Here is an 18,311-nt window from a genome sequence, read left to right as displayed (position 1 = left end):
AGAGAGGTTGCTGCTGTTGCTGGCAGAGTTGGCCCTCTGCACAGACACGGTGAGCAACCGCCAGTGCGATGGGCCTCTTGGACTTGGCGAAAGCCTGACCACCTGCAACACCCTCCAGCCTCACCTGCCAAGATGTGACAGACCCCTTCAGGGCATGACTACCCAGGGGCCTTATCAAGGTGAATGCATGTTAAACATACTAAGTGACATCTCACTTTGCAGAGTGTCTTTGTTAGGATAAAATTTGGCCGTTGTGACAGAGATCCAAAGCTTCCCAAATTTTATTTCCATTATGGCACTGAGAAAATGATAACAATGATACAGCTCACTGGTGTAAAAGAACAAGGCTGTTTGTTGCAGAGGCCACTGGCCCAGGGATGGAGGTGTAGGTAGCTTCACACACCTTGAACCCATTTACACACACCAGGAGGCCCAACACTGGGAAGCTTTGGCTTTAATACTACAGCTACTGACTTCCCTCTCAGCTAGGCAAGTGAGTTGTTATGCTGATTCTGCTCTGCGAAGCCATTGAGGGCCCAGACCCCATCCATGTTGTTGCTCCTCCATCCCCAGCATGTTGCCCTCATTTGCAAGATCCAAGATGGTGCTCCACACACCTGCCTTCCATCGAGAGAGAGGGTAAAGAGGGAAGGGAAGACCCTCCTCTTAAGGGCATATATTGGGTGTTTACTGCTGCATAACAAATTCTCCCAAAACATAAAACAGTAAACATTTATCATCTTAGTTTCCATGAGTCGGGAATTCGAGGTTGCAGTCAAGATGTCAACCAGCACAGCAGTCATCTGAGGGCTAGACTACGGCTTCAGAATGGGCTTCCAAAATGGCTTACCCGTGCAGCTGTTGGCAGGAAGCCTCATTTCCTCACCACACGGCTTCTCCGTAGGCTCCTTGATTATCCTCCTTACCTGGGAGTTGGCCTCTCCAGAGTGGTTATTACAAGATAGAGCAAGGAGGAAGCCAACTGCCTCTTCTGTCCTAATCTTGCAGGTCACACACAATGACTGCTGCCATATGCTGTTCATTGAAGCAAGTCACCAAGTACAGCATACACTTGGAGAGGAATTAGGCTTCACCTTTAATGGAAGAAGGAGCATCAAAGAATATGTGGACATATGTAAAACCACAACAGGACACATCCGGGAAGTTGTGTGTATACTTCTTCTGCTAGGACCCCATTGGCTAGAACTCAGTCACATGGCCACCCATAGTCCAGGGGGAGCCGGGATGTATCGTCTTTATTGTAGTGGCTGTACACCCAACCCAAAACTGTTGGTCTATTACTATGGGAAAGGAATGGGACAGAAATTCAGTTTCTGCCTCAAAAGAAGCAAAAATGCAGATGTGTCAGGTGAAAAAAAGAATCTGGTGGCATATAATTTACATTCGAGGAGAGGGAAAATATGTTTTTCATCAGTGGCATGCTTTCTAATGTTCGTGACATATGGATGAGTGAAAAACACAGGTTGAATAACAGCGTGATCTCATTTAAGACGATTTATACACACATATCTCAATGGGTGTGGAGGTGGGGAGGTGACTGGGAAAGGTGTTTGCCAACTCAATGGCCATGGTTAACTCCAGGGGGTTAAATGACTGCCAACTTTTTTCATACATTTCTGTGTAGTTTTTCTTTTCTTTTTTTTTTTTTTAAGATTTTATTTATTTATTTGACAGAGATAGAGACAGCCAGCGAGAGAGGGAACACAAGCAGGGGGAGTGGGAGAGGAAGAAGCAGGCTCATAGCGGAAGAGCCTGATGTGGGGCTCGATCCCATAATGCTGGGATCACGCCCTGAGCCGAAGGCAGACGCTTAACCGCTGTGCCACCCAGGCGCCCCTGTGTAGTTTTTCTATATCATTTACTGTTTTTCCCACAACAGAAAAAGCTGTAAAAAATATTTCCTCCAATCCTTTCTAATCAACCTACCTGGTCTAGAAGAGGAGGGTCAGTGAGGAATTCTGGGGATCGTGCAGTGGGTCTTGGTGACTCTGAGGCAAGTCAAGTGCAGAGCAGGAAGGAGAGGCAGGAGGGCCAAGAGCCTGGCTGGATAGTCAGGATGTGCCAGTGGACGCAGGGCATGAAAGCACAGTGGAGACCATGGGGTGGGGCCGGGGGCAGGCCAGGAATCATGAGAACAGAAGTCAGAGGCCGGAGAGTCAGGCCAGTAATGGGAGCAGCCAGCGTGCGGTACCTGAGGGGCTGTGCCAGGGTCTCGACGAAGTCACAGTCCTAGCATCCAGGCTGAGGACAGTGTTCCCAGTTCCCACAAGTCCCAGGGTCCAGAGGAAAAGGGAATCCAGAAAGCAATGCCAGGTATCCATGATGGGAGCCAGGGCAGGTTGAAAAACCCTAGGTGTCCCTTCTGGGCGGGAGTACCCAACTGGGGAGCCTGCCGCTGCCCCAGCTTAGAGGCCTCTGCGGGGCTAGTGCTGACTGCACCGCCTCCTGCCTGGGCAAGAATGGGCGAATGGGCTTAATCTTGCCTGCCAACTCTGATCCATGATGGGTAGCTCCCTGGCCTACCGGGTTGAGAAAGAGTCTAAGACTGAGTCTGGACCTCAGTGACAACCGCAGTGATCGATAAGTGATGTCTGCCAAGGCACAGTACACAGTATTGTGGGCTGAGTGCCATCATTCCAACAGCTTAGCCTGTTCCACTAAGGATTCACCATCACCTCTTCCCTGCCTTACTCTGCTGCCTCCCATTGTAGGGAAAAATCACCCATAATCCCTCCTCCTTTTCATTTGGGCTGATTCACTGCTAGAGTTTCTGCATACAGAGAGTCTTTTCATTTACCTGTCATCAAAAAGTACATCCTAGGGGCGCCTGGGTGACTCAGTCGGTTAAGCATCGGCCTTTGGCTCAGGTCATGATCCCAGGGTCCTGGGATCGAGCCCCACGTTGGGCTCTCTGCTCAGCGGAGAGTCTGCTTCTCCCTCTCCCACTGCCGCTCCCCTTGCTTGTGCTCACGTGCACGCTCTCTCTCTCTGTCAGATAAATAAATAAATAAACTCTTTAAAAAAAAAAGTACATCCTAACTGTAGATGCCTTTTCTACTTGGCATGACAGTACAAGGGCTTTCCTGTGATTGTTTTTAGTCTTTTCTGAAGTAGCAACAGTACGTTGCAGAAAATATGGAGAACAAACAAGAAAAAACCTGTAAAACATCTTTCATTCTAAAACCCCCAGGGGACCCCTGTGGAGAACCAGGAGGACATTCACTCTACGGCAACAGCTCTAGAAGCTTCATAAGTGTCAGAATTATCTGGGATTTTTTTTTTTTTTTTTTTTTTTTAGGGAAGATGCCCTCTAAAAACTCATTAGAAAAGGTAAGCCTTTCCCCCACCCCACCCCCAACAAACACCAAAAAATGAGTGAAAGCTATGAACAAGACAACAGAAATAAGAAAAATTCAAGTAGTCAATAAATAAGAAACACAGCCTTCTCTAATTAGTCAGGAAAATGAAAATTAAAACAATGAGATGCCTTCCCCCTCACTAGCACTTTGGCAAGAATTCAAGCGTCATATGACATCCAGCACAGGCAGGGAAATGGGCATGACTTGCTACAACCCCTTGGGAAAAGAATCTAACGTTGTTTATTAAAATTAAAAGTACTCGACTCTGTACATTTGACACAACCACCTCACGTCCAGGATTTACTCTGCAGAAGTAAGAGCCCCGAACATGAAGATATATGTGCGAGGACACCTGGTAAAGCTCCCAAGTCATTCGTTCAACAAATATTTGTTGTTCCACTGCTATGTGCCAGGCACTGTTCTAGACGCCAGGGATACATTGAATAAAGCAAACAAAAATCCCTGATCCCATGGAGTTGACCTTTCAGAGGGAGAGAAAAAATCAATAAGCAAACAGATACATTTATAAGACATAGCATGTCAGTCAATGAAGACTACTGGGGAGAAATATAAAACAGGTAAGAAGACTGGGAATGCCAGGGGAAGGGCAGTGGAGGTGGGTCGCATTTTAAAATAGAGTAATCAGGGGAGGCCTCACTGAGAAGGTGGCATCTGATCAAAAGAGCCGAAGAAGGTGAGTGTGCAAGTCATGGGGATATTCTGGAGTAGAGCATTCCGGGTTGGGGAACAGCTGGTGCAAAGGCCTGGAGGCAGGCTGGGCTGGTTTGTCAAAGAACCACAGAAGGGAGAGGAGTGGGCGGTGGGGCAGGTGGTACAGGCCTTGGAGGTCGCTGTAAGAACCTGGCTTTACTCTGAAGTGGGATGTAGCCGTCTCTGGGACACAGATATGAATTTGGAAGTCAGTGAGTGGCCTGCAAAGGGTGTGCTCCCTGGAGTGAGGGAGGGGAGAGAAGGACAGGCCTGAGCACTGAGCCCCAGGGCAGCCAATAAGCAAAAGAGGCTGAGAAAGAGCAGCCAGAGAGGTAGGTGGCAGCCCCGAGGGACCGAGGGACAGGGCACCACTTCAGGGACGGCGGATGGGCTGCATCGACCGTGTGGACTGGTCCGGTCTGGTGCGGACTGAGGATCGACTCTGGACTTGGCATCATGAACACCCTGAGGGAGAATGGCTGGAAGATGTGGCCTTAGGTAAGGACTTCAGTCACTGAGGGTGGGCAGGTCCTTGCACGAGCCCCTCAGGGAGGGAAGCAAAAGGAACGCCCGAGAGCAAGAAGGAGCGAGAGGGCAGCAGCTGACAGACCCTGCCAGCAGCCAGTGGCAGCTGGACTTCGCCAGACAGCAATGGACCACACCTCTGTGCCCCTGAGGGCTGACCAGGTGCCTCTCACCCAGGGCCGGAAGAAAGCAGGTCTCTGTGTTAATGCGGCCGCGTCTAGAGCGGGCCGGTGCCTGCCAAGCCGCTCACGCCCTGCCTCTGAGGAAGTGTCCAGGCAGCAGGGACAGGCACTGGCTCCTTGGGAAAGTGCTCAGGCCCAGGGGAGGAAATGAGCCCCTGACTGAGCACTGAGGACCGGGCCAGAGGAAGGCCGCAGCCCTGGGAGGGGCCCAGAGGGCCAGCTGAGGCCAGTCCTGAGTGAGAAAAGCAGATGGATTAAAATGCCTCTTCCTTCCTACGGTGGGTGATGCCTGGGGTCAGGCAGGCTTCACATGGTGAATTTAGAAAAGAACTTAAGTAGATTTTTTTAAAAATTTAAGTAGATTTTTAACTCAGCCTGGTGTTGACTGATATCTTCTAGGGCGATAGAATTATGTAGCTAGAAGAAGCTTTAGTCATCACATCCTCCAACCACATATTTTGTGAATGGAAACCGAGGCTCAGAGAGGGGAGTGACTTGCCCTGGGTCACACAGGAGTGAGCAGCAGGGCTGAGCACCAGTGTCAGAGCCCCGGGCACCTGTGACGACCTGCCTGCCAGGAGGAACATGCCAGACCTTGGAGGCCACAGAGCCACTGCTACTTGTACTCAAGACAGGCGACTCATGGAGTTGAAGCGGCCCCCCGAAACCCATAGCTAGAGGAAACCAGGCTGGGGAGGGGCGAGGAGGAGCCGGGAGAGGCAAAATGGGCTCCCACAGAGGACAGAGAAGAGCTGAGAGAGGCAGGCCTCTCCTGGCAGGGCTGGGCTCTGTGAGCAGGGGAGCAGACATCCTGAGAACAGCCTGGCCCAGGTGGGAGAGGGAGATGGCAAGTCTGTGAGAGGCAGGTCCCAACCTGGGCAAAGAACCCCAAGGAGCCCTCCCATCCCAGAGCAGCAGTGCTTTCTGTCAAAGCTTCAGGGCTGTCCTTCCCCCGGGGGAGACACCCGGACCCGCTCCCTGCCCTCCCGGAGGCCGAGACCGAGCCAGAAAGATAGAGGGAGAGGCAAGCAACAGCGTGGTGAGGGGAAAGGAGCAACAGTGTGGTGAGGGGAAAGGAGGTGTCCTGGGAGGCCCAAGGCATACGGACTTTGGACCAAGGGTGAAGGACCTCCGGGTGAGGGGGCAGGGCTGGGGACTGGGGAGGTGAGTACCGAGATTAGAAGGATGAATGCTCATTTATTTGTAATTTCTCTAAAAATACAGTTGCTTTTTTTATCCTGTTTCACAGCTCTGGAAGGGCTTTGCTCCTTCAAATAATTCTCTGGTGTAACAGATCATCTCTCAGGAGGAGACATGCAGCTCTTCTAGCAAGAACAAGGCAGGACCTCCAGCTCCTCGCGGAGGCAGAGCCTGTGTGGGGAGCTGTCATGTGAGCGCTGACCTCCAGCACGCAGGCAGAACCCATCCAGTTTGGAACCCAGGTTGGACATCGTGTGAGGGACTCTGGAGGCCACAGGGCCACCGGCTACTTGTACTCAAGACAGGAGACTCATGGAATCGAAGCTCAGGCCAAGCTGGACTCCAGGCATCCAGGTTCCCGGAGGGGCCCATGTTCTCCCTGCCGTCCCGGGAGGCTCGACTCTGGGTGCTGCCTCGCTTGGCTTTCCCGGACCGGCTCCTGTGAAGACCCTCCGAAGCGGGGAGTGAGCCCAGCATGTCTGCCTGCTAGAGGGAGGTCTCTGTGGAAAGTGTGACAAGGAAGGGCAGGGAGGGGCCCTGGTTCAGAACAGTTCGTCCAGCTCCCGAAGGAACAGGACAGGGCGCACCTGTGAGGCTGCCAGGAGGGGGCCGGGGCCTCTGAGGCAACTGCTCCCCTCCATTGGCTCCTTTCCAGTCCTATCATCAAAGCCAGGGAAGGCAGCCCTGACAGATGTCACCAACACTGAGCTGTCAGTCATCGCAGTGGGTCCCCACAGCGCAGCAGGGCCACGTGTCCTGTGAGGGGTGGAGGGCAAGGCTCTCGCTCATTTCCCCAAGCGCTAACCACCGACCAGCCCTCCAACGTACTTCCCAGACAGCTTCACCTCTAGGGGCTTCAGCTCCGCCTTGAGTTTAGAGACCGAGCTGACCAGAGCCCCTCTGGCAGTGCCTGGGGCAGCCATGTGGGTAGAGAAAATCCTGGCCCATCCCAAATCCGAACATTCTAGATGCTCCATACACCAGCAGTCTCCAAACTGTGTTCCAGGGAACCCCCTTAGTGTCCCATGAGAGCTAGGGCTCGGAAGTAAAGGTTAAGCGCACTCCGTCAACAGAAGAATGAATAAACAAAATGGAGTATGTGAAAGCAATTGAATGTCATTCGGCCATAAAAGGGAATAAAGTTCTGGTACATGCAGCAACATGGACAGACCTTGAAAACAGTATGGCTAGTGAAATACGCCCAGTAGGGAAGGACAAATACTGCACAATTTCACTTACAGGAGGGACCTAGAATAGGCATATTCATAGAGACAGAAAGTAGAATAGAGGCTAGCAGGGGCTGGGGGGAGGTGGGAAGGGTTTTTGTTGGGGATGATGACAAAATCTGGCATATAGATAGTGGTGATGCTTCCAAAACATTGTGCATATATTTAATGCCACTAGATTGTGAACTTAAAAATGGTCAAAATGACAAATATTATGTTACATATATTTTACAGCAGTAAAAAAAAAAATTTTTTTTATAGAGTAAGTGCCGGAATACGTTGGAGAAGCACTGTTTCCAGAGTTAAATGTTTTCCTACTGCAGGACTTTTCAGAACCCTTAAGAAGGGGTTTATTATGCTGTGGCTCCCAATGGAGAGGATCATCGAACCCTTTGTTCTTAGAAGGCCCAGTCCTATTCATCGTAGAGTTGTTCCCCAAATTACAAATCTGGCTTCTGAGGCCGCCTCTCACACCTGGAAGAGGCAATAAAAGCTTTGTCAAACCTGGATTTTTATTTAGAAAACCAAGGTCAGCAAAGCAATCCCAAAGTGTGCCAAAGAAACTTGCCTTTTTGTTTTATTTTCTTCTCCAAAAATGGAGATTTCTTTCTTGGGACTTGGAAGCATTTTGAGTTCTTTATTTAAAAAAAAAAAAAAAAAGTGTGTGTTGCATGCGTGTATGTGTGTGCAAGAGGGAAATTCTCTAGAAACTTCTGCTGTGGAGCTGGGGAAATGAAACCCCAGAGGATGAACGCATGTTGTCTGTGGGCCAGATGGCTTTGAAGGAGGTTTGGGGTGTGCGCTTGGCACAGGGCTAAGTTCAGGGCTCTGTCTGCCTCTTGGGGGAGGGGGCAGCCTTTGTCCTGTCCCCTGCTCCTGATGGTGTTGTCAGTCAGCTGTCTTTGGACATGCCTTGGTTACAGGAAAGCCTGAAGAGAGAAATGTGGCTACTCCAGGACGTGCATCTCTCCTCCTGGGAAAGACCTCAGATACCTGCTCAGCTGAGGGGGAGGTGAGAGCCCAGCCAGCTGCCCTATTTGCGCGTGACCTTTCCATTAGATACCATATTTTATAGTCTCATGTTTTCTGGCCTGGGTTTGGTGGGCAACTGGGGTCTGTTAGCGGGATATTAGATTGAAGAAAAAAGGCTGGATTTCAGCCCCAGCTGTGGGACAACTTAGGGTGAGTCACGGCCCAGAAATGTAGTGTCAGGGAGTGAAGCCAGAGGGGAAAATATTTATAACTGCCGGAAACATGATGAACCTGTCAAAAATACATGAAATCAGCTAAATAAATTGGGAAGAAAAAAACTAAGGTCTTGTTTGATTTTGTGAGTGTAAACATTTTTTTAAAAAATCACCAAGAAAGAGAAAAACAATTCCTCTACATACAATGGCCTTATGTGAATGATGTTTGCGGGAAATCGAGGACCGGTGTCTGTGTTCCCTTGAGCTGAAGTAGGTTAGAGAGAAAGGACCAACCATAGGAGGCAATCGGGAGAGAGATTATGAATTCGGTGGACCCAAGAGATCAAAGCGGACATAATCACAGGACTACAACCCCCTCCCCGAGAATCCTGGGAGATTCCGGGCAATGCTGAGCTTCTGTGAATATGGGGTGGGGGTGGAGATGTTTTTATTTATATCTGAACATGCAGAGGAGCTCTTAGGATGGGAGGACAAGCACCTAGGCCACTGCTTTTGGGTAAAGCAGGGTCTCTCTGGCTGCTCAGTTTCTGGGACTGAGAGAACTCACGTTCCGGGCGGAACCTGGGAGGGAGGGAGCTGGATGGATCCAAAGCAGAGGAAAGTCAGATTGAAAAGGAACCGTTTCCACTGCAGCAAACACTAGGGTTCAGAAAAAATGTTTCATGGGCAGCCGGAGAAAAGAACCTGGGACTTGGCCAGCACCCCGGGATGCCAAGCTAGGGGTCATAGAGACTGGGGAGACGTTGGAGATTCTGGAGGAGAGGAGAGACCATTCCTGACAGGTCCGATGGGCAGCTAGGGAGCCTGGACTTCCACCTGGCCGCGGTGGGCCCAGGGGAGGGACTTCAGAAAGAGAGCAGAGGAAGGGTCAGCTGGGAACAGATCGGGGACAGAAGGCCCGCCAGGGGGCGCCGCACAGCCCCACGAGCAGTAAGGACTGCGGGCCTCCCAGCAGAGCCTCAGTCCCATCTTCCTTGCGGTGCACCAGGAGGCTGGCCTGAGGGTGTTCCCACTGAAACTCGCTCCAGGAGCGCAAAGGGAGAACGTCTCTTCAACTGATTAATAGTGACCGCCCAAAGTGCGGTCCGGAACTCCGTCCAGGGGCCCCAGGCCCTGGAGAAGAGCCACCAATGATGCGTGATGTCTGCGGTGGGGGCAGCATGGGGGTGTGGCAGCGGTCATTCATTCATCCACACAAGGTCAATAGATGTCCACCGGCTCCGTGCCAGGCCCCTGTGCTCCGAAGCGGTCCTCTGTAAGCGCTCAGTTCTCAAAGGCTCAGCTGCCGAAAGCAAAAAACCCCAAGCCCAGGCTCCACTCCACTCTAGCCCATCTCCCTTGGAGCCTCTTTAAGGTTTTGGAAAAGGCCTATGTCCCACTCTATCAAGGTCTTGAACAAATTAGCTGCTTGGTAGTTATTTGTGGAAGAAAGAAAATAAATGCGTGAATCACCGTATTTTCCACTTTTTATTCATTTAACAGAGAAACCAATATATACATATTGTAAGGCCTTTTCGAGGATTTGGAAATGAATTAGACCCAATCTCTGCCCTCTAGGAATTCGTAGCACCATCTGGAGGTTAGACATGTGCCCAAATATCTGTAAAACCAGGTCGTTATCTCTAAATCCACGTTCCTTGGAGATGTCTGGCTTCAGAAAGATAGAGCTTGTCTGGGGTCCAGGGCCTCAGAGGGGAGACGAGTACCAAGGTGAGAACCAGGCTGGGGGGTAGTGGAGGATGAAGACAGCCCTTCCCCTCGCCCCCTCCCCGTGCCCCCCAGCGAGGGCCCCCTCCATGCCTCCCTGTCCTCCCAGCCTGGAACAGACCACAGCTGAGCAGGAGGGGTGGAGGCAAGAGGTCAGAGTGAGAATGGCAGTAAAAGTCCCCTTCAAGGAAACACTTAGAGTTGCTCAAGTCTTGCTCTGTCACCTGGGCCGCTAGTGATGACTTCGTCGCTCCGGAAACAGCATGGCAAGAGGGAGGCAAGTGCAGTGCCCGCTCCGGCCCCCAGCTGGCCTGCCGTGGCTGACCACAGCCCAGCGCCGGCGTCCGCCTCATGAGCGGCACCCACATCACGCGGACCGTGGGCACGAAGGGGCCCTGTCTGTTCCTCCAGCTCCCAGCACGGGCCCCACACACAGCCACCCAGTTCCCACCCCTGGGACCTGCCCCTCCTCTTCACTGGCGGGTGAGAAAGGGGAGAGGGGCGAGGGGGGGGGGTAAAGGGAAAAGGACAACACAGGGCCTTGGAGGACTTCGGGGGGCGGAGGGAGGAGGAGGTCTCAGGCCGGAGTGGTGGGCCATGGGGACCCCAGGGAGGATGGAGTGGCGAGACAGAGTCACCCGGGGCCCTGGCCAAGCAGTAAGCCCAGAAAGGGGCCCAGGGACTCGTGGAGCGCCCTCCCCAGAACTTAAGCCTCTCTTCTGGGGTGGCGTGAGGCCGGAACCAGGAAGCCGTGCAGCCTCTGCGCTCAGAGGTTTCGAAGACTTGGGAAGCTGGAAGCTCCGAGTCCTGGAGCGGTTCTCGGTGGTGTCAGTCCTGCGGAGAGCAGGAGGCACGCGTGCTGCAGGAACCGGGCGCGCACACAGAGCTACACGCACAGACCTGCGCGTGCGCACTCACGCAGGTGCGCAGGTCCCTCTGTGGCTGGTGACTGATGAGCCATCACGGGCATGCGGGGCCGGGACCCAGAGCAAACCACACAGCGGGAGGCCGTGCCACAAACAAACCAGCAGGGGCTCCGTGGCCAGACCCCTCGGCTGGACTGGGACGTTGAAGAGGGTGGCTCTTCATCATTTTTATTTGGGCGAGGGTCTTTTTGCATGGTTGCTTCCGTAAAACCGTCTAAAAGACCGTCAGGAAAACCAGAATCTACCTTAAATGGATTTATATGCAAGTGTGTATATGGGTGTGTATGTGTGCACAGGAGGGGTGTATGTGTGCGTGCGTGCAAAAACACAAGCTGCTATGCTGGTGGGGAAGCTGGAAAAAGAAAGAAAAGCATGGACTTTGACTCATTCCTATACATACACGTGTGCGCATGTGCGCACAGAGCACACACATCCATCCACCCGCGTTTTGGGCCCAGCCTGCATCCCCTATCAGTGATTCTGAATTGCCTTTATGTCCGAGACCTGAGCCCACTTAAACCAGTAGCTCTGCACCTTGCTGGCACATTGGAATCACTCAGGGAGTTTTTAAAAATCCCAATGCCCTGGGAACACTCCAGACCAATACATCAGAATTTCTGGAGATGGGACTTTGGCATGAATACTCCAAATCAATATTTAATCATCTCCTTAGGTGATTCCAATGTCCTGCCAGGGCTAAGTGTTCCTATGCACAGAAAGCCCTTCTCCCATTCCTCAGCACAGAAAACTTCTATTCTTCCTTCAAGACCCAACTCCCATGGCCCCTCTGGAGGAAAGCTCTTCCTGACACCCGCCCAGGGAGAGTTAGTTTTTTTCTTTCCTGAAGTTCCGAACAACATCTTAGACATCTGACTGTATCATAATTATTTGCTTGTCTGTACAGAACCATGACCTCCGTGAAGACAGGTGCTGAGTGAGATCCAGCTCTCTCTTGCCAACACCTAGCTCAATGTCTGATATGCCCCTGATAACCTAGAGTGCTTCAGAATGAAGGGAAGTTCGTACTGAAGGCCAGGAACAAGAGAGGGTGGGGAGCGGAGGCCATGGTTGTTTCTGGGTGGGAAGGCCATGGGTCTGGTCCCCGGGCAGCAGGATGGGGGTACCTCCCCACCTTTTAGTAACAGAAAGGGTCCTCTTATGTCAGTAACTCTGATGCTCATTGGTCCACATTTCCTGTTTCTCTAGAAGTGCCACCAGCATTACTCAGAAATTCAGAGAGACAAGTGAATGGGGTTGTGACCTGTGCCTGGAGTCCTAGGAGACTTTTTTTTCTTTTTCTTTCTCTTCCTTTCTTCTCTTTTTTTTCTCTTTTCTTTTCTTTTCTTTCTTTCTTTTTTTTAGATTTATTTAAAGAAGAGAGAGAGTGTGTGCAAGCAGGGCAAACAGCAGGGGGAGAGGGAGAGAGAGAGAGAGAGAGAGAGAGACTCCTCAAGCAGACTCCCTGCTAAGCATGGAGCCCAACTTGGTACTCAATCCCAGGGTCCTGGGATCATGACCCCGAAATCAAGAGCTGACTGCTTCACCGACTGAGCCACTCAGGCGCCCCCAGGTGACCAACCTTTCTTCAGCGTCCCCTCATCGCCCCTATCCCAAGCCCACTCTATCTGGCTTCCAGGGCACCTTTGCTCTGAGGAGTGGTCTGAGCCATCTGGGTCCCCTGCTTCTGTTCCAGATCCAGGCCAGCCCAACAACCTGGTCCTTGGCAAAGGGCTGTGCCTGGGCAACACTTATGCAAGGGGATGAGGCTCCTGTCGGCCAGCTGGGCCTGCAGACACTCTGGCCCCAGCCCGGGAACCTGAGGAGCAGACAAGAGAGGGCGTCCCTGGGCTGAACGAAGTGAGTGAGGTCTGAAGTGGAAAGAGCTCCTCACGTTTCTGACCAGGCCTCCTGGTCACTAGCCCAGGCTGAGGTCATGGTGAGGGCCCCCTATCCCCTGACACACACAGACACACACACTCACACACTGCCCACTTCCTGAAGGATTCTCAACCTTTAGGCCGAGACCAGCCTCTCCCCTTCCCCACAACTGCCCCTCAACTGACCAGCCAAAGTCCTGGTCCCCCACAGAGTCCATTCAACATGAGCAAGTGTTTTCTTTACATGTAGGGGCTTTTACTTCAATTTGAAGCAGATGGTTGAGCACAGATGTGAACAGCTTTGGCCTTTTGAGCACAAGGAAGGAACAGGCCTTGGCTTTAAACATGCCCCCCCCCCCACTTACTGGCCCGTTCCCCTGGTCCCTTTCTCCTCTGCCCCCCTGCATAACCGGGAACAGACTACTGGCCTTCATGCAGGGCACCATCTTGTTTTCCCAGCCAGGAGGGCGGGCCACAGCAAGGAGTGGCTGGCTGGGCTGGCTGGGGAACAAAGACCCTTTAGGTGACCCCGGTGGGGCAAGTCCCTAGGGCGGGGTACAGGGTGGTCAATATTGCTTCTTCCCCCTCTCCCTCCCTTGCCATGATGCCCAAGGAGCCTGGACCCAGGGAACAATGAGAATCAGGGTCAGTGGCCTGGGCAGCCAGTGGGAGGGCAAGAAGAGGGCCAGGATCTTGTAACCCACTCCATACAAGCACCCCCCCAGCCCCCTCTCACCACCCCCAGAAGGCTTCTCTTATACCCAGCCTGCTCAGGGCCCAGTGTAGAAAGAGAGTTCCAGGTCAGAGGGTCGAGCACTTTCAATGGTCATCAGATGTCCATCCCTTCCATGAGTTTCCAGTGGGATCGCTGACTCGTCTTTGGCTTGGGATGGCTTTGGCAATAGAAGGAGCAAAAGTCATAGAGCAATGGTGTGGCTTTTCACTGTGGGGTGTTATCACCACAATTTGTTTAGTGTCTCTGTGGAATCTTTGGCAATGAATTTCTGCAGCCCTGGGCAAGGGGGGGGGGCTTTCTCTCCCCACCCCACCAGGCAGAGGGCAAAGTGCGGAGTCACCAGAGTAGCTGAGGGCGGACAGGAGGGTGAGAGGGAGGCAGGTGTGCCCCTGCCCCACCCTGAGAGGCAGTGGTCTGAGCATCTGGCGGCATCTTGGAGAAGATGAGGCTGGATCTGGAGAGCTCACCTTCTCCTCAGGCTTGACCAGAAAGAGGGCCCACGGCAGCATCCTTGGTCTAGCCTGGGGCCAGTCACTCCTGAAAGAAACAACCAACGGGTCAAAAGAAACCCTACTCTCCCGACTCCTGTTTCCTAAAGGCCAACTGGCCCCAAGTGCTAACACCCTCAGCACGTCCTCTCATTACTCCTTGCTGTCCCCAGGAGGGCCCGGTGTGGCCCAGGCAGGGGACTGCATCTTGACGGGACTCAGTGACACAGCTCACATCTGAACCCAGGACCGGCTGCTCCCTGAGCCCACGCTGCCCCCTGACTCCCCACTCTGCATTTTAGAGCCAGGACTGAATTTGTTTGGGGAAATGCGCGGGGCTGCAGGGGGCTGGAAGGAGCTCAGGGATACTGGTGCTGATCACACAATCCTCCAGGTCACACCTCTGAGGGATGTCAGGAGGGCCTGCCCCCCATGGGAATGGCCATCCGCAGCTCCTTCTCCCTCCACTGTTCAGACAAGAGCACTATATCAGGAGTCGTGGGGCCAACTCGAGGTGCTGCCCATCTACCCGCCAGCTGGGGGACCTGAGACAAGTCACCTAACTTCTCTGGGCCTCAGTGTTCTCATCTAGAAAATGACACAGCTGGACCAGGTCAATAATTGTCGAACTTTCTTTTAAGCAGCAGAAATGAAGTCTGACTGGTGGAGCCCTGACAGAAAACAGAGAAACATGGTCTGGTATATTTGGAGCAGCAGGGTGGGGGGGACACAGGGAGAGGGGGTTGCAGGGTGCATTCCCTCCAGTGTGGGGCCTGGGACATCTCTGAGAACCCAGGGTGCCGTGGAGCACAGTGTGGAAACCACTAGGTTAGACTGTCTGTAAGCGCCTCGCCGTGCTGATGTCTGGAACCTTCACTCTGGCAGCTGGCCTTCCTCTTGCTCCTGGGAACAGTCACCACAGGGTGTGGCTTGCTCCCAGGAAGGCACAGGAGATGGGGAAAGGTCACAGGGGCCGCTACGACTTTAGGTTGGGGGGGAGGCTGTGTGAGGACGCGTGCTCCCAGGACACGCCAGAGAGACGGCAGTGCCTGAACCTGGCCCAGCCTGCGCCCTACTGCAGCTGCTCCAAACGCTGCTTCTCGGTGATTCTCGCGACCACCCCGAACAAACAGCTAAGTTACTTGTTTTTGAAGCAAAACATCTGTGGGGCACCTCCACCAGGCCCGGGGGCTACTTGCATCCCCCGTCTCAGGGGGGAGCCGTTGCCCCCGAACCCGGAGGCGAGGGAAGCTGGCCACAGCAGGATCTGAATCCAGATCGACAGTGTTTATTCTACCACGGAGAAGCTGATCGATGAACTGCAGGCTTGGGGAGCCGGGCTGGAGCCAAACCACGGTTCCGGAGGGCCAGCCAACCTCAGGCCCCGGTGAGACTCGCAGGCCCGGGGCGCTGGGCTTGGCGCGCGGCCAGGGGGCAGGCTGGGGGGGGCGGGGGGGCAGGCGCGAGCTGGGCCAGGAGGAGGGGGTGTCGCCCCGCTGGGGGGGGGCGCTGAGGAGGGAGAAAGGAAGGCAGGAGGAGGGAGCATCCCGAGGTGAGGTGCGGCGTCCAGGCACTCCTCCTCTGAGCCCCGGTGTAGTGCGGGCTGGCCCGGCAGGAATCTGCTTTCTGTTACCAAGTCTGAGCAGGAGGATTAAGAGGCGGGAAGGAACCCCATGGGGATGGCACGGGGTCTGTGGTCCGGGGGTGATTTACAGCCCGCGTCAGCCGGGCGCTGGCTGCCTGGCCGGGCCCCCTCTGTCCGGCCCGCCTGCGGTCTGGGGGAAGGCGCAGAAAGCTGGCTCGGCCGCCGCCCGAGCTGTCCTCCTGGCCACTCGGGCGAGGCAAGGCGCCTGTCCCGAGCCCTCGATTGGCTCTTGGACCCTGCGGAAGCCACGACTGCCACCCAAGAGCCATGGAGCCCGTTTGTCTCGCCAAAGCCTGGCTTTCAATGCTCGAACCCACCCTTTCTCTGGTGTCTACACTGGACCCGGGTTCCCACCGCCCACCTGGGCGCAGGAATCCCAGCACATGCACCAACCATCCAAGGAAGTCTTACGTCAAACGGGGCATGGTGGGGAGAGTACTAGGAGGCCTTAGGTGCCAGGACCTCCTCTGCGATTAACCAGCATTGTGACCTTGGGAAACTCACCCTCCCTCTCTGTGCTTTAATTTCTTCACTAGTACAACAAGCACAAGCACATATACATGGACATGTACTCTCCCCAAAGGGTCCTCTGTAGAACACTAGACGGATGATGTATATTCCATGAATTTGGGAAACACCACAGACCTTGACCCCATTGTGGAGAGTCACTACATAGATGAGCATATTAAAGGCTCTGAAAAGTCCCACAGTAAAGAAATTTGCTTGGCTTTATTTACCCACTTCTTCTGAATGCATTTGATCCTGTGATCACAACTGCACCTTGAGGCAATCTGTGGCCCTGCCCTGGACTTCAAGTATCTGCTTCTTTCCTGCCTCAGTCAGATTTCTTCCACAGACCAGCCATGCTTGAGGGGTAGGAGACAAACCCACCGATGCCCCTTCAGAAGGGGCAGGGTGTGTGTGTGTCTGTGTGTGTGTGTATTAATTACAGGCAGGTAATTACAAATACAGAGGAAAGCGCTGGCAAATACTCCCCACTGTGACAACCATACCACAGACCCCTTCTCATGGAACCGGGGGCAACATCCTGTGTCACCCCATGTGAGAAGCACAGCTTGAGAGGGGCTTCTTGACTCCCATCTAGCTCTGGCCTTCTGTGGGTGGTGTTTGTTCTGTGTGCCAAGGCTCTGGGTACAGTTGGGAAAGGCTCTTGGCCCACTGCCCTAAGAAGCCCCCTAAATCCCAACCCCTAACCATAGAAGATACCCTTTAACAGGGTCTGCTGTGAAAATAAACTTTGAACATGACTAGACAAGATGGCCTCTCAGGTCCCTTTCCACGGGTCTGATGTGCTGAGTTCGACGGAGGGGATTTGGTCAGTGTGGCAAAGTGGTTGAGTTTATCACATTAGAAATCGTCTTTTGCTCTGTCCATTCACTTGTGGCCGGAACATCAGCTCCACGAGGACAGGGACATGGTCTGTTTTGTTTGCTGATGTAGCCCCGGGCCTAGAACAATCGGACAGACAGGAGCACCTCGATAAATATTTGTCGAACAAGTGAATAAATATTTCCAGTCACAGGCATTTTCTTTACTACAGCTTTCATATACCATGGAACCTGTTTCCTGTCTCAAGCGTAACTCAGCATTTTTGTAAATACGCCTATGCTTCAGGGAAACTTGGGGTAATTGTGAATCCTGGAACAATGTTGCACCTTTTTCACTTTTTTTAACTTCCCGTTCTTTTATTTCGAATCCTACCTCCTCCGCTTACCAAGTTTTTACGAGGACTGGTTTCCTCTCTCGATCACTTCTGTGCACTGGAGTGAAATTTTACCACTTTAGGGGCATTTTAAAAAATGGCTATATCTGCCTTCTAAGGTGTTTTAACTTATATATTCATTTTCAGCTTATGATTTTCATGTTCAGTTTCAGTCCACTTTACCGACTTCACCATTTTTCACTATTTTCGAAATATCCTCTTTTTATATTTTAGCAATTTGGATATAGCCTTCCAGGTGCAGAAAAAGATCCAATGGAAAGGAAATCCCAACAGGTTTGTTTGTTTATCCTAAAAAGAACAGTCAGATTTCAAATGTCATTTTAAAACAAATCTATGAAAGACAAGCAGGGAGGACATGGGAGACGTATTTTCGAGACCCACACTGTTAGGTATTGTTTTATCTTTCACTTCTCAGGACACCAACGTGGGGGCTGGGAAGGGGCTTTGTGTTTGGTTCCAAATGCAGAACAGTGGGGTCCACTGTGCTGACCAAAGTCAGCAGGCCCCGGGGCCCCAGGCAGGAAGGCTCATCACTCCATGCCTCCGTTTCTCCATGTCTGAAGTGGACACAGTAATAGTACCGGCCTTCCAGGCCAGTTGCCAAGAGTCAATGAGACAATGGAGCCATGGCGCATCGTGGAGGCACAGGAAGGTGCCGGCTCACACCCCCGCAAAGAGCTGGGGCCTCTCTTCGGCGAACGGGTGTCTGAAAACACAAAATGGCATCACAGGCTGAAAAGTCTCAGGTAATCAGAA

General features: G+C 52.8%; 1 protein-coding gene and 1 long non-coding RNA gene across 3 annotated transcripts in view; one reads left to right on the top strand and one right to left on the bottom strand.

Moving 5' to 3' along the window:
* The first annotated feature begins 3,966 nt into the window (after positions 1-3,966).
* LOC148109680 (uncharacterized) lies at positions 3,967-7,103 on the top strand. Its single transcript, XR_015725235.1, has 2 exons — positions 3,967-4,589; positions 6,048-7,103. It is a non-coding gene; the product is annotated as an uncharacterized LOC148109680 (long non-coding RNA).
* A 6,073-nt stretch (positions 7,104-13,176) lies between these two features.
* ATOH8 (atonal bHLH transcription factor 8) overlaps positions 13,177-18,311 on the bottom strand; it is a 30,983-nt gene continuing 25,848 nt past the window's right edge. Inside the window, exon 3 of one of the 2 annotated variants that reach the window (XM_045808856.2) lies at positions 13,177-14,215. In XM_045808856.2, the coding sequence (XP_045664812.2) occupies positions 14,210-14,215 (6 nt within the window). In that variant the 3' untranslated portion in view covers positions 13,177-14,209. The other variant, XM_087863639.1, reaches the window with a different exon arrangement.

The sequence above is a fragment of the Ursus americanus genome, chromosome 7 (genome assembly GCF_024610735.1).
Source record: "Ursus americanus isolate L20-20 chromosome 7, mUrsAme1.1.p, whole genome shotgun sequence".
Classification (NCBI taxonomy): Eukaryota; Metazoa; Chordata; class Mammalia; order Carnivora; family Ursidae; genus Ursus; species Ursus americanus.
This window is presented reverse-complemented; position numbering and strand designations above follow the sequence as displayed.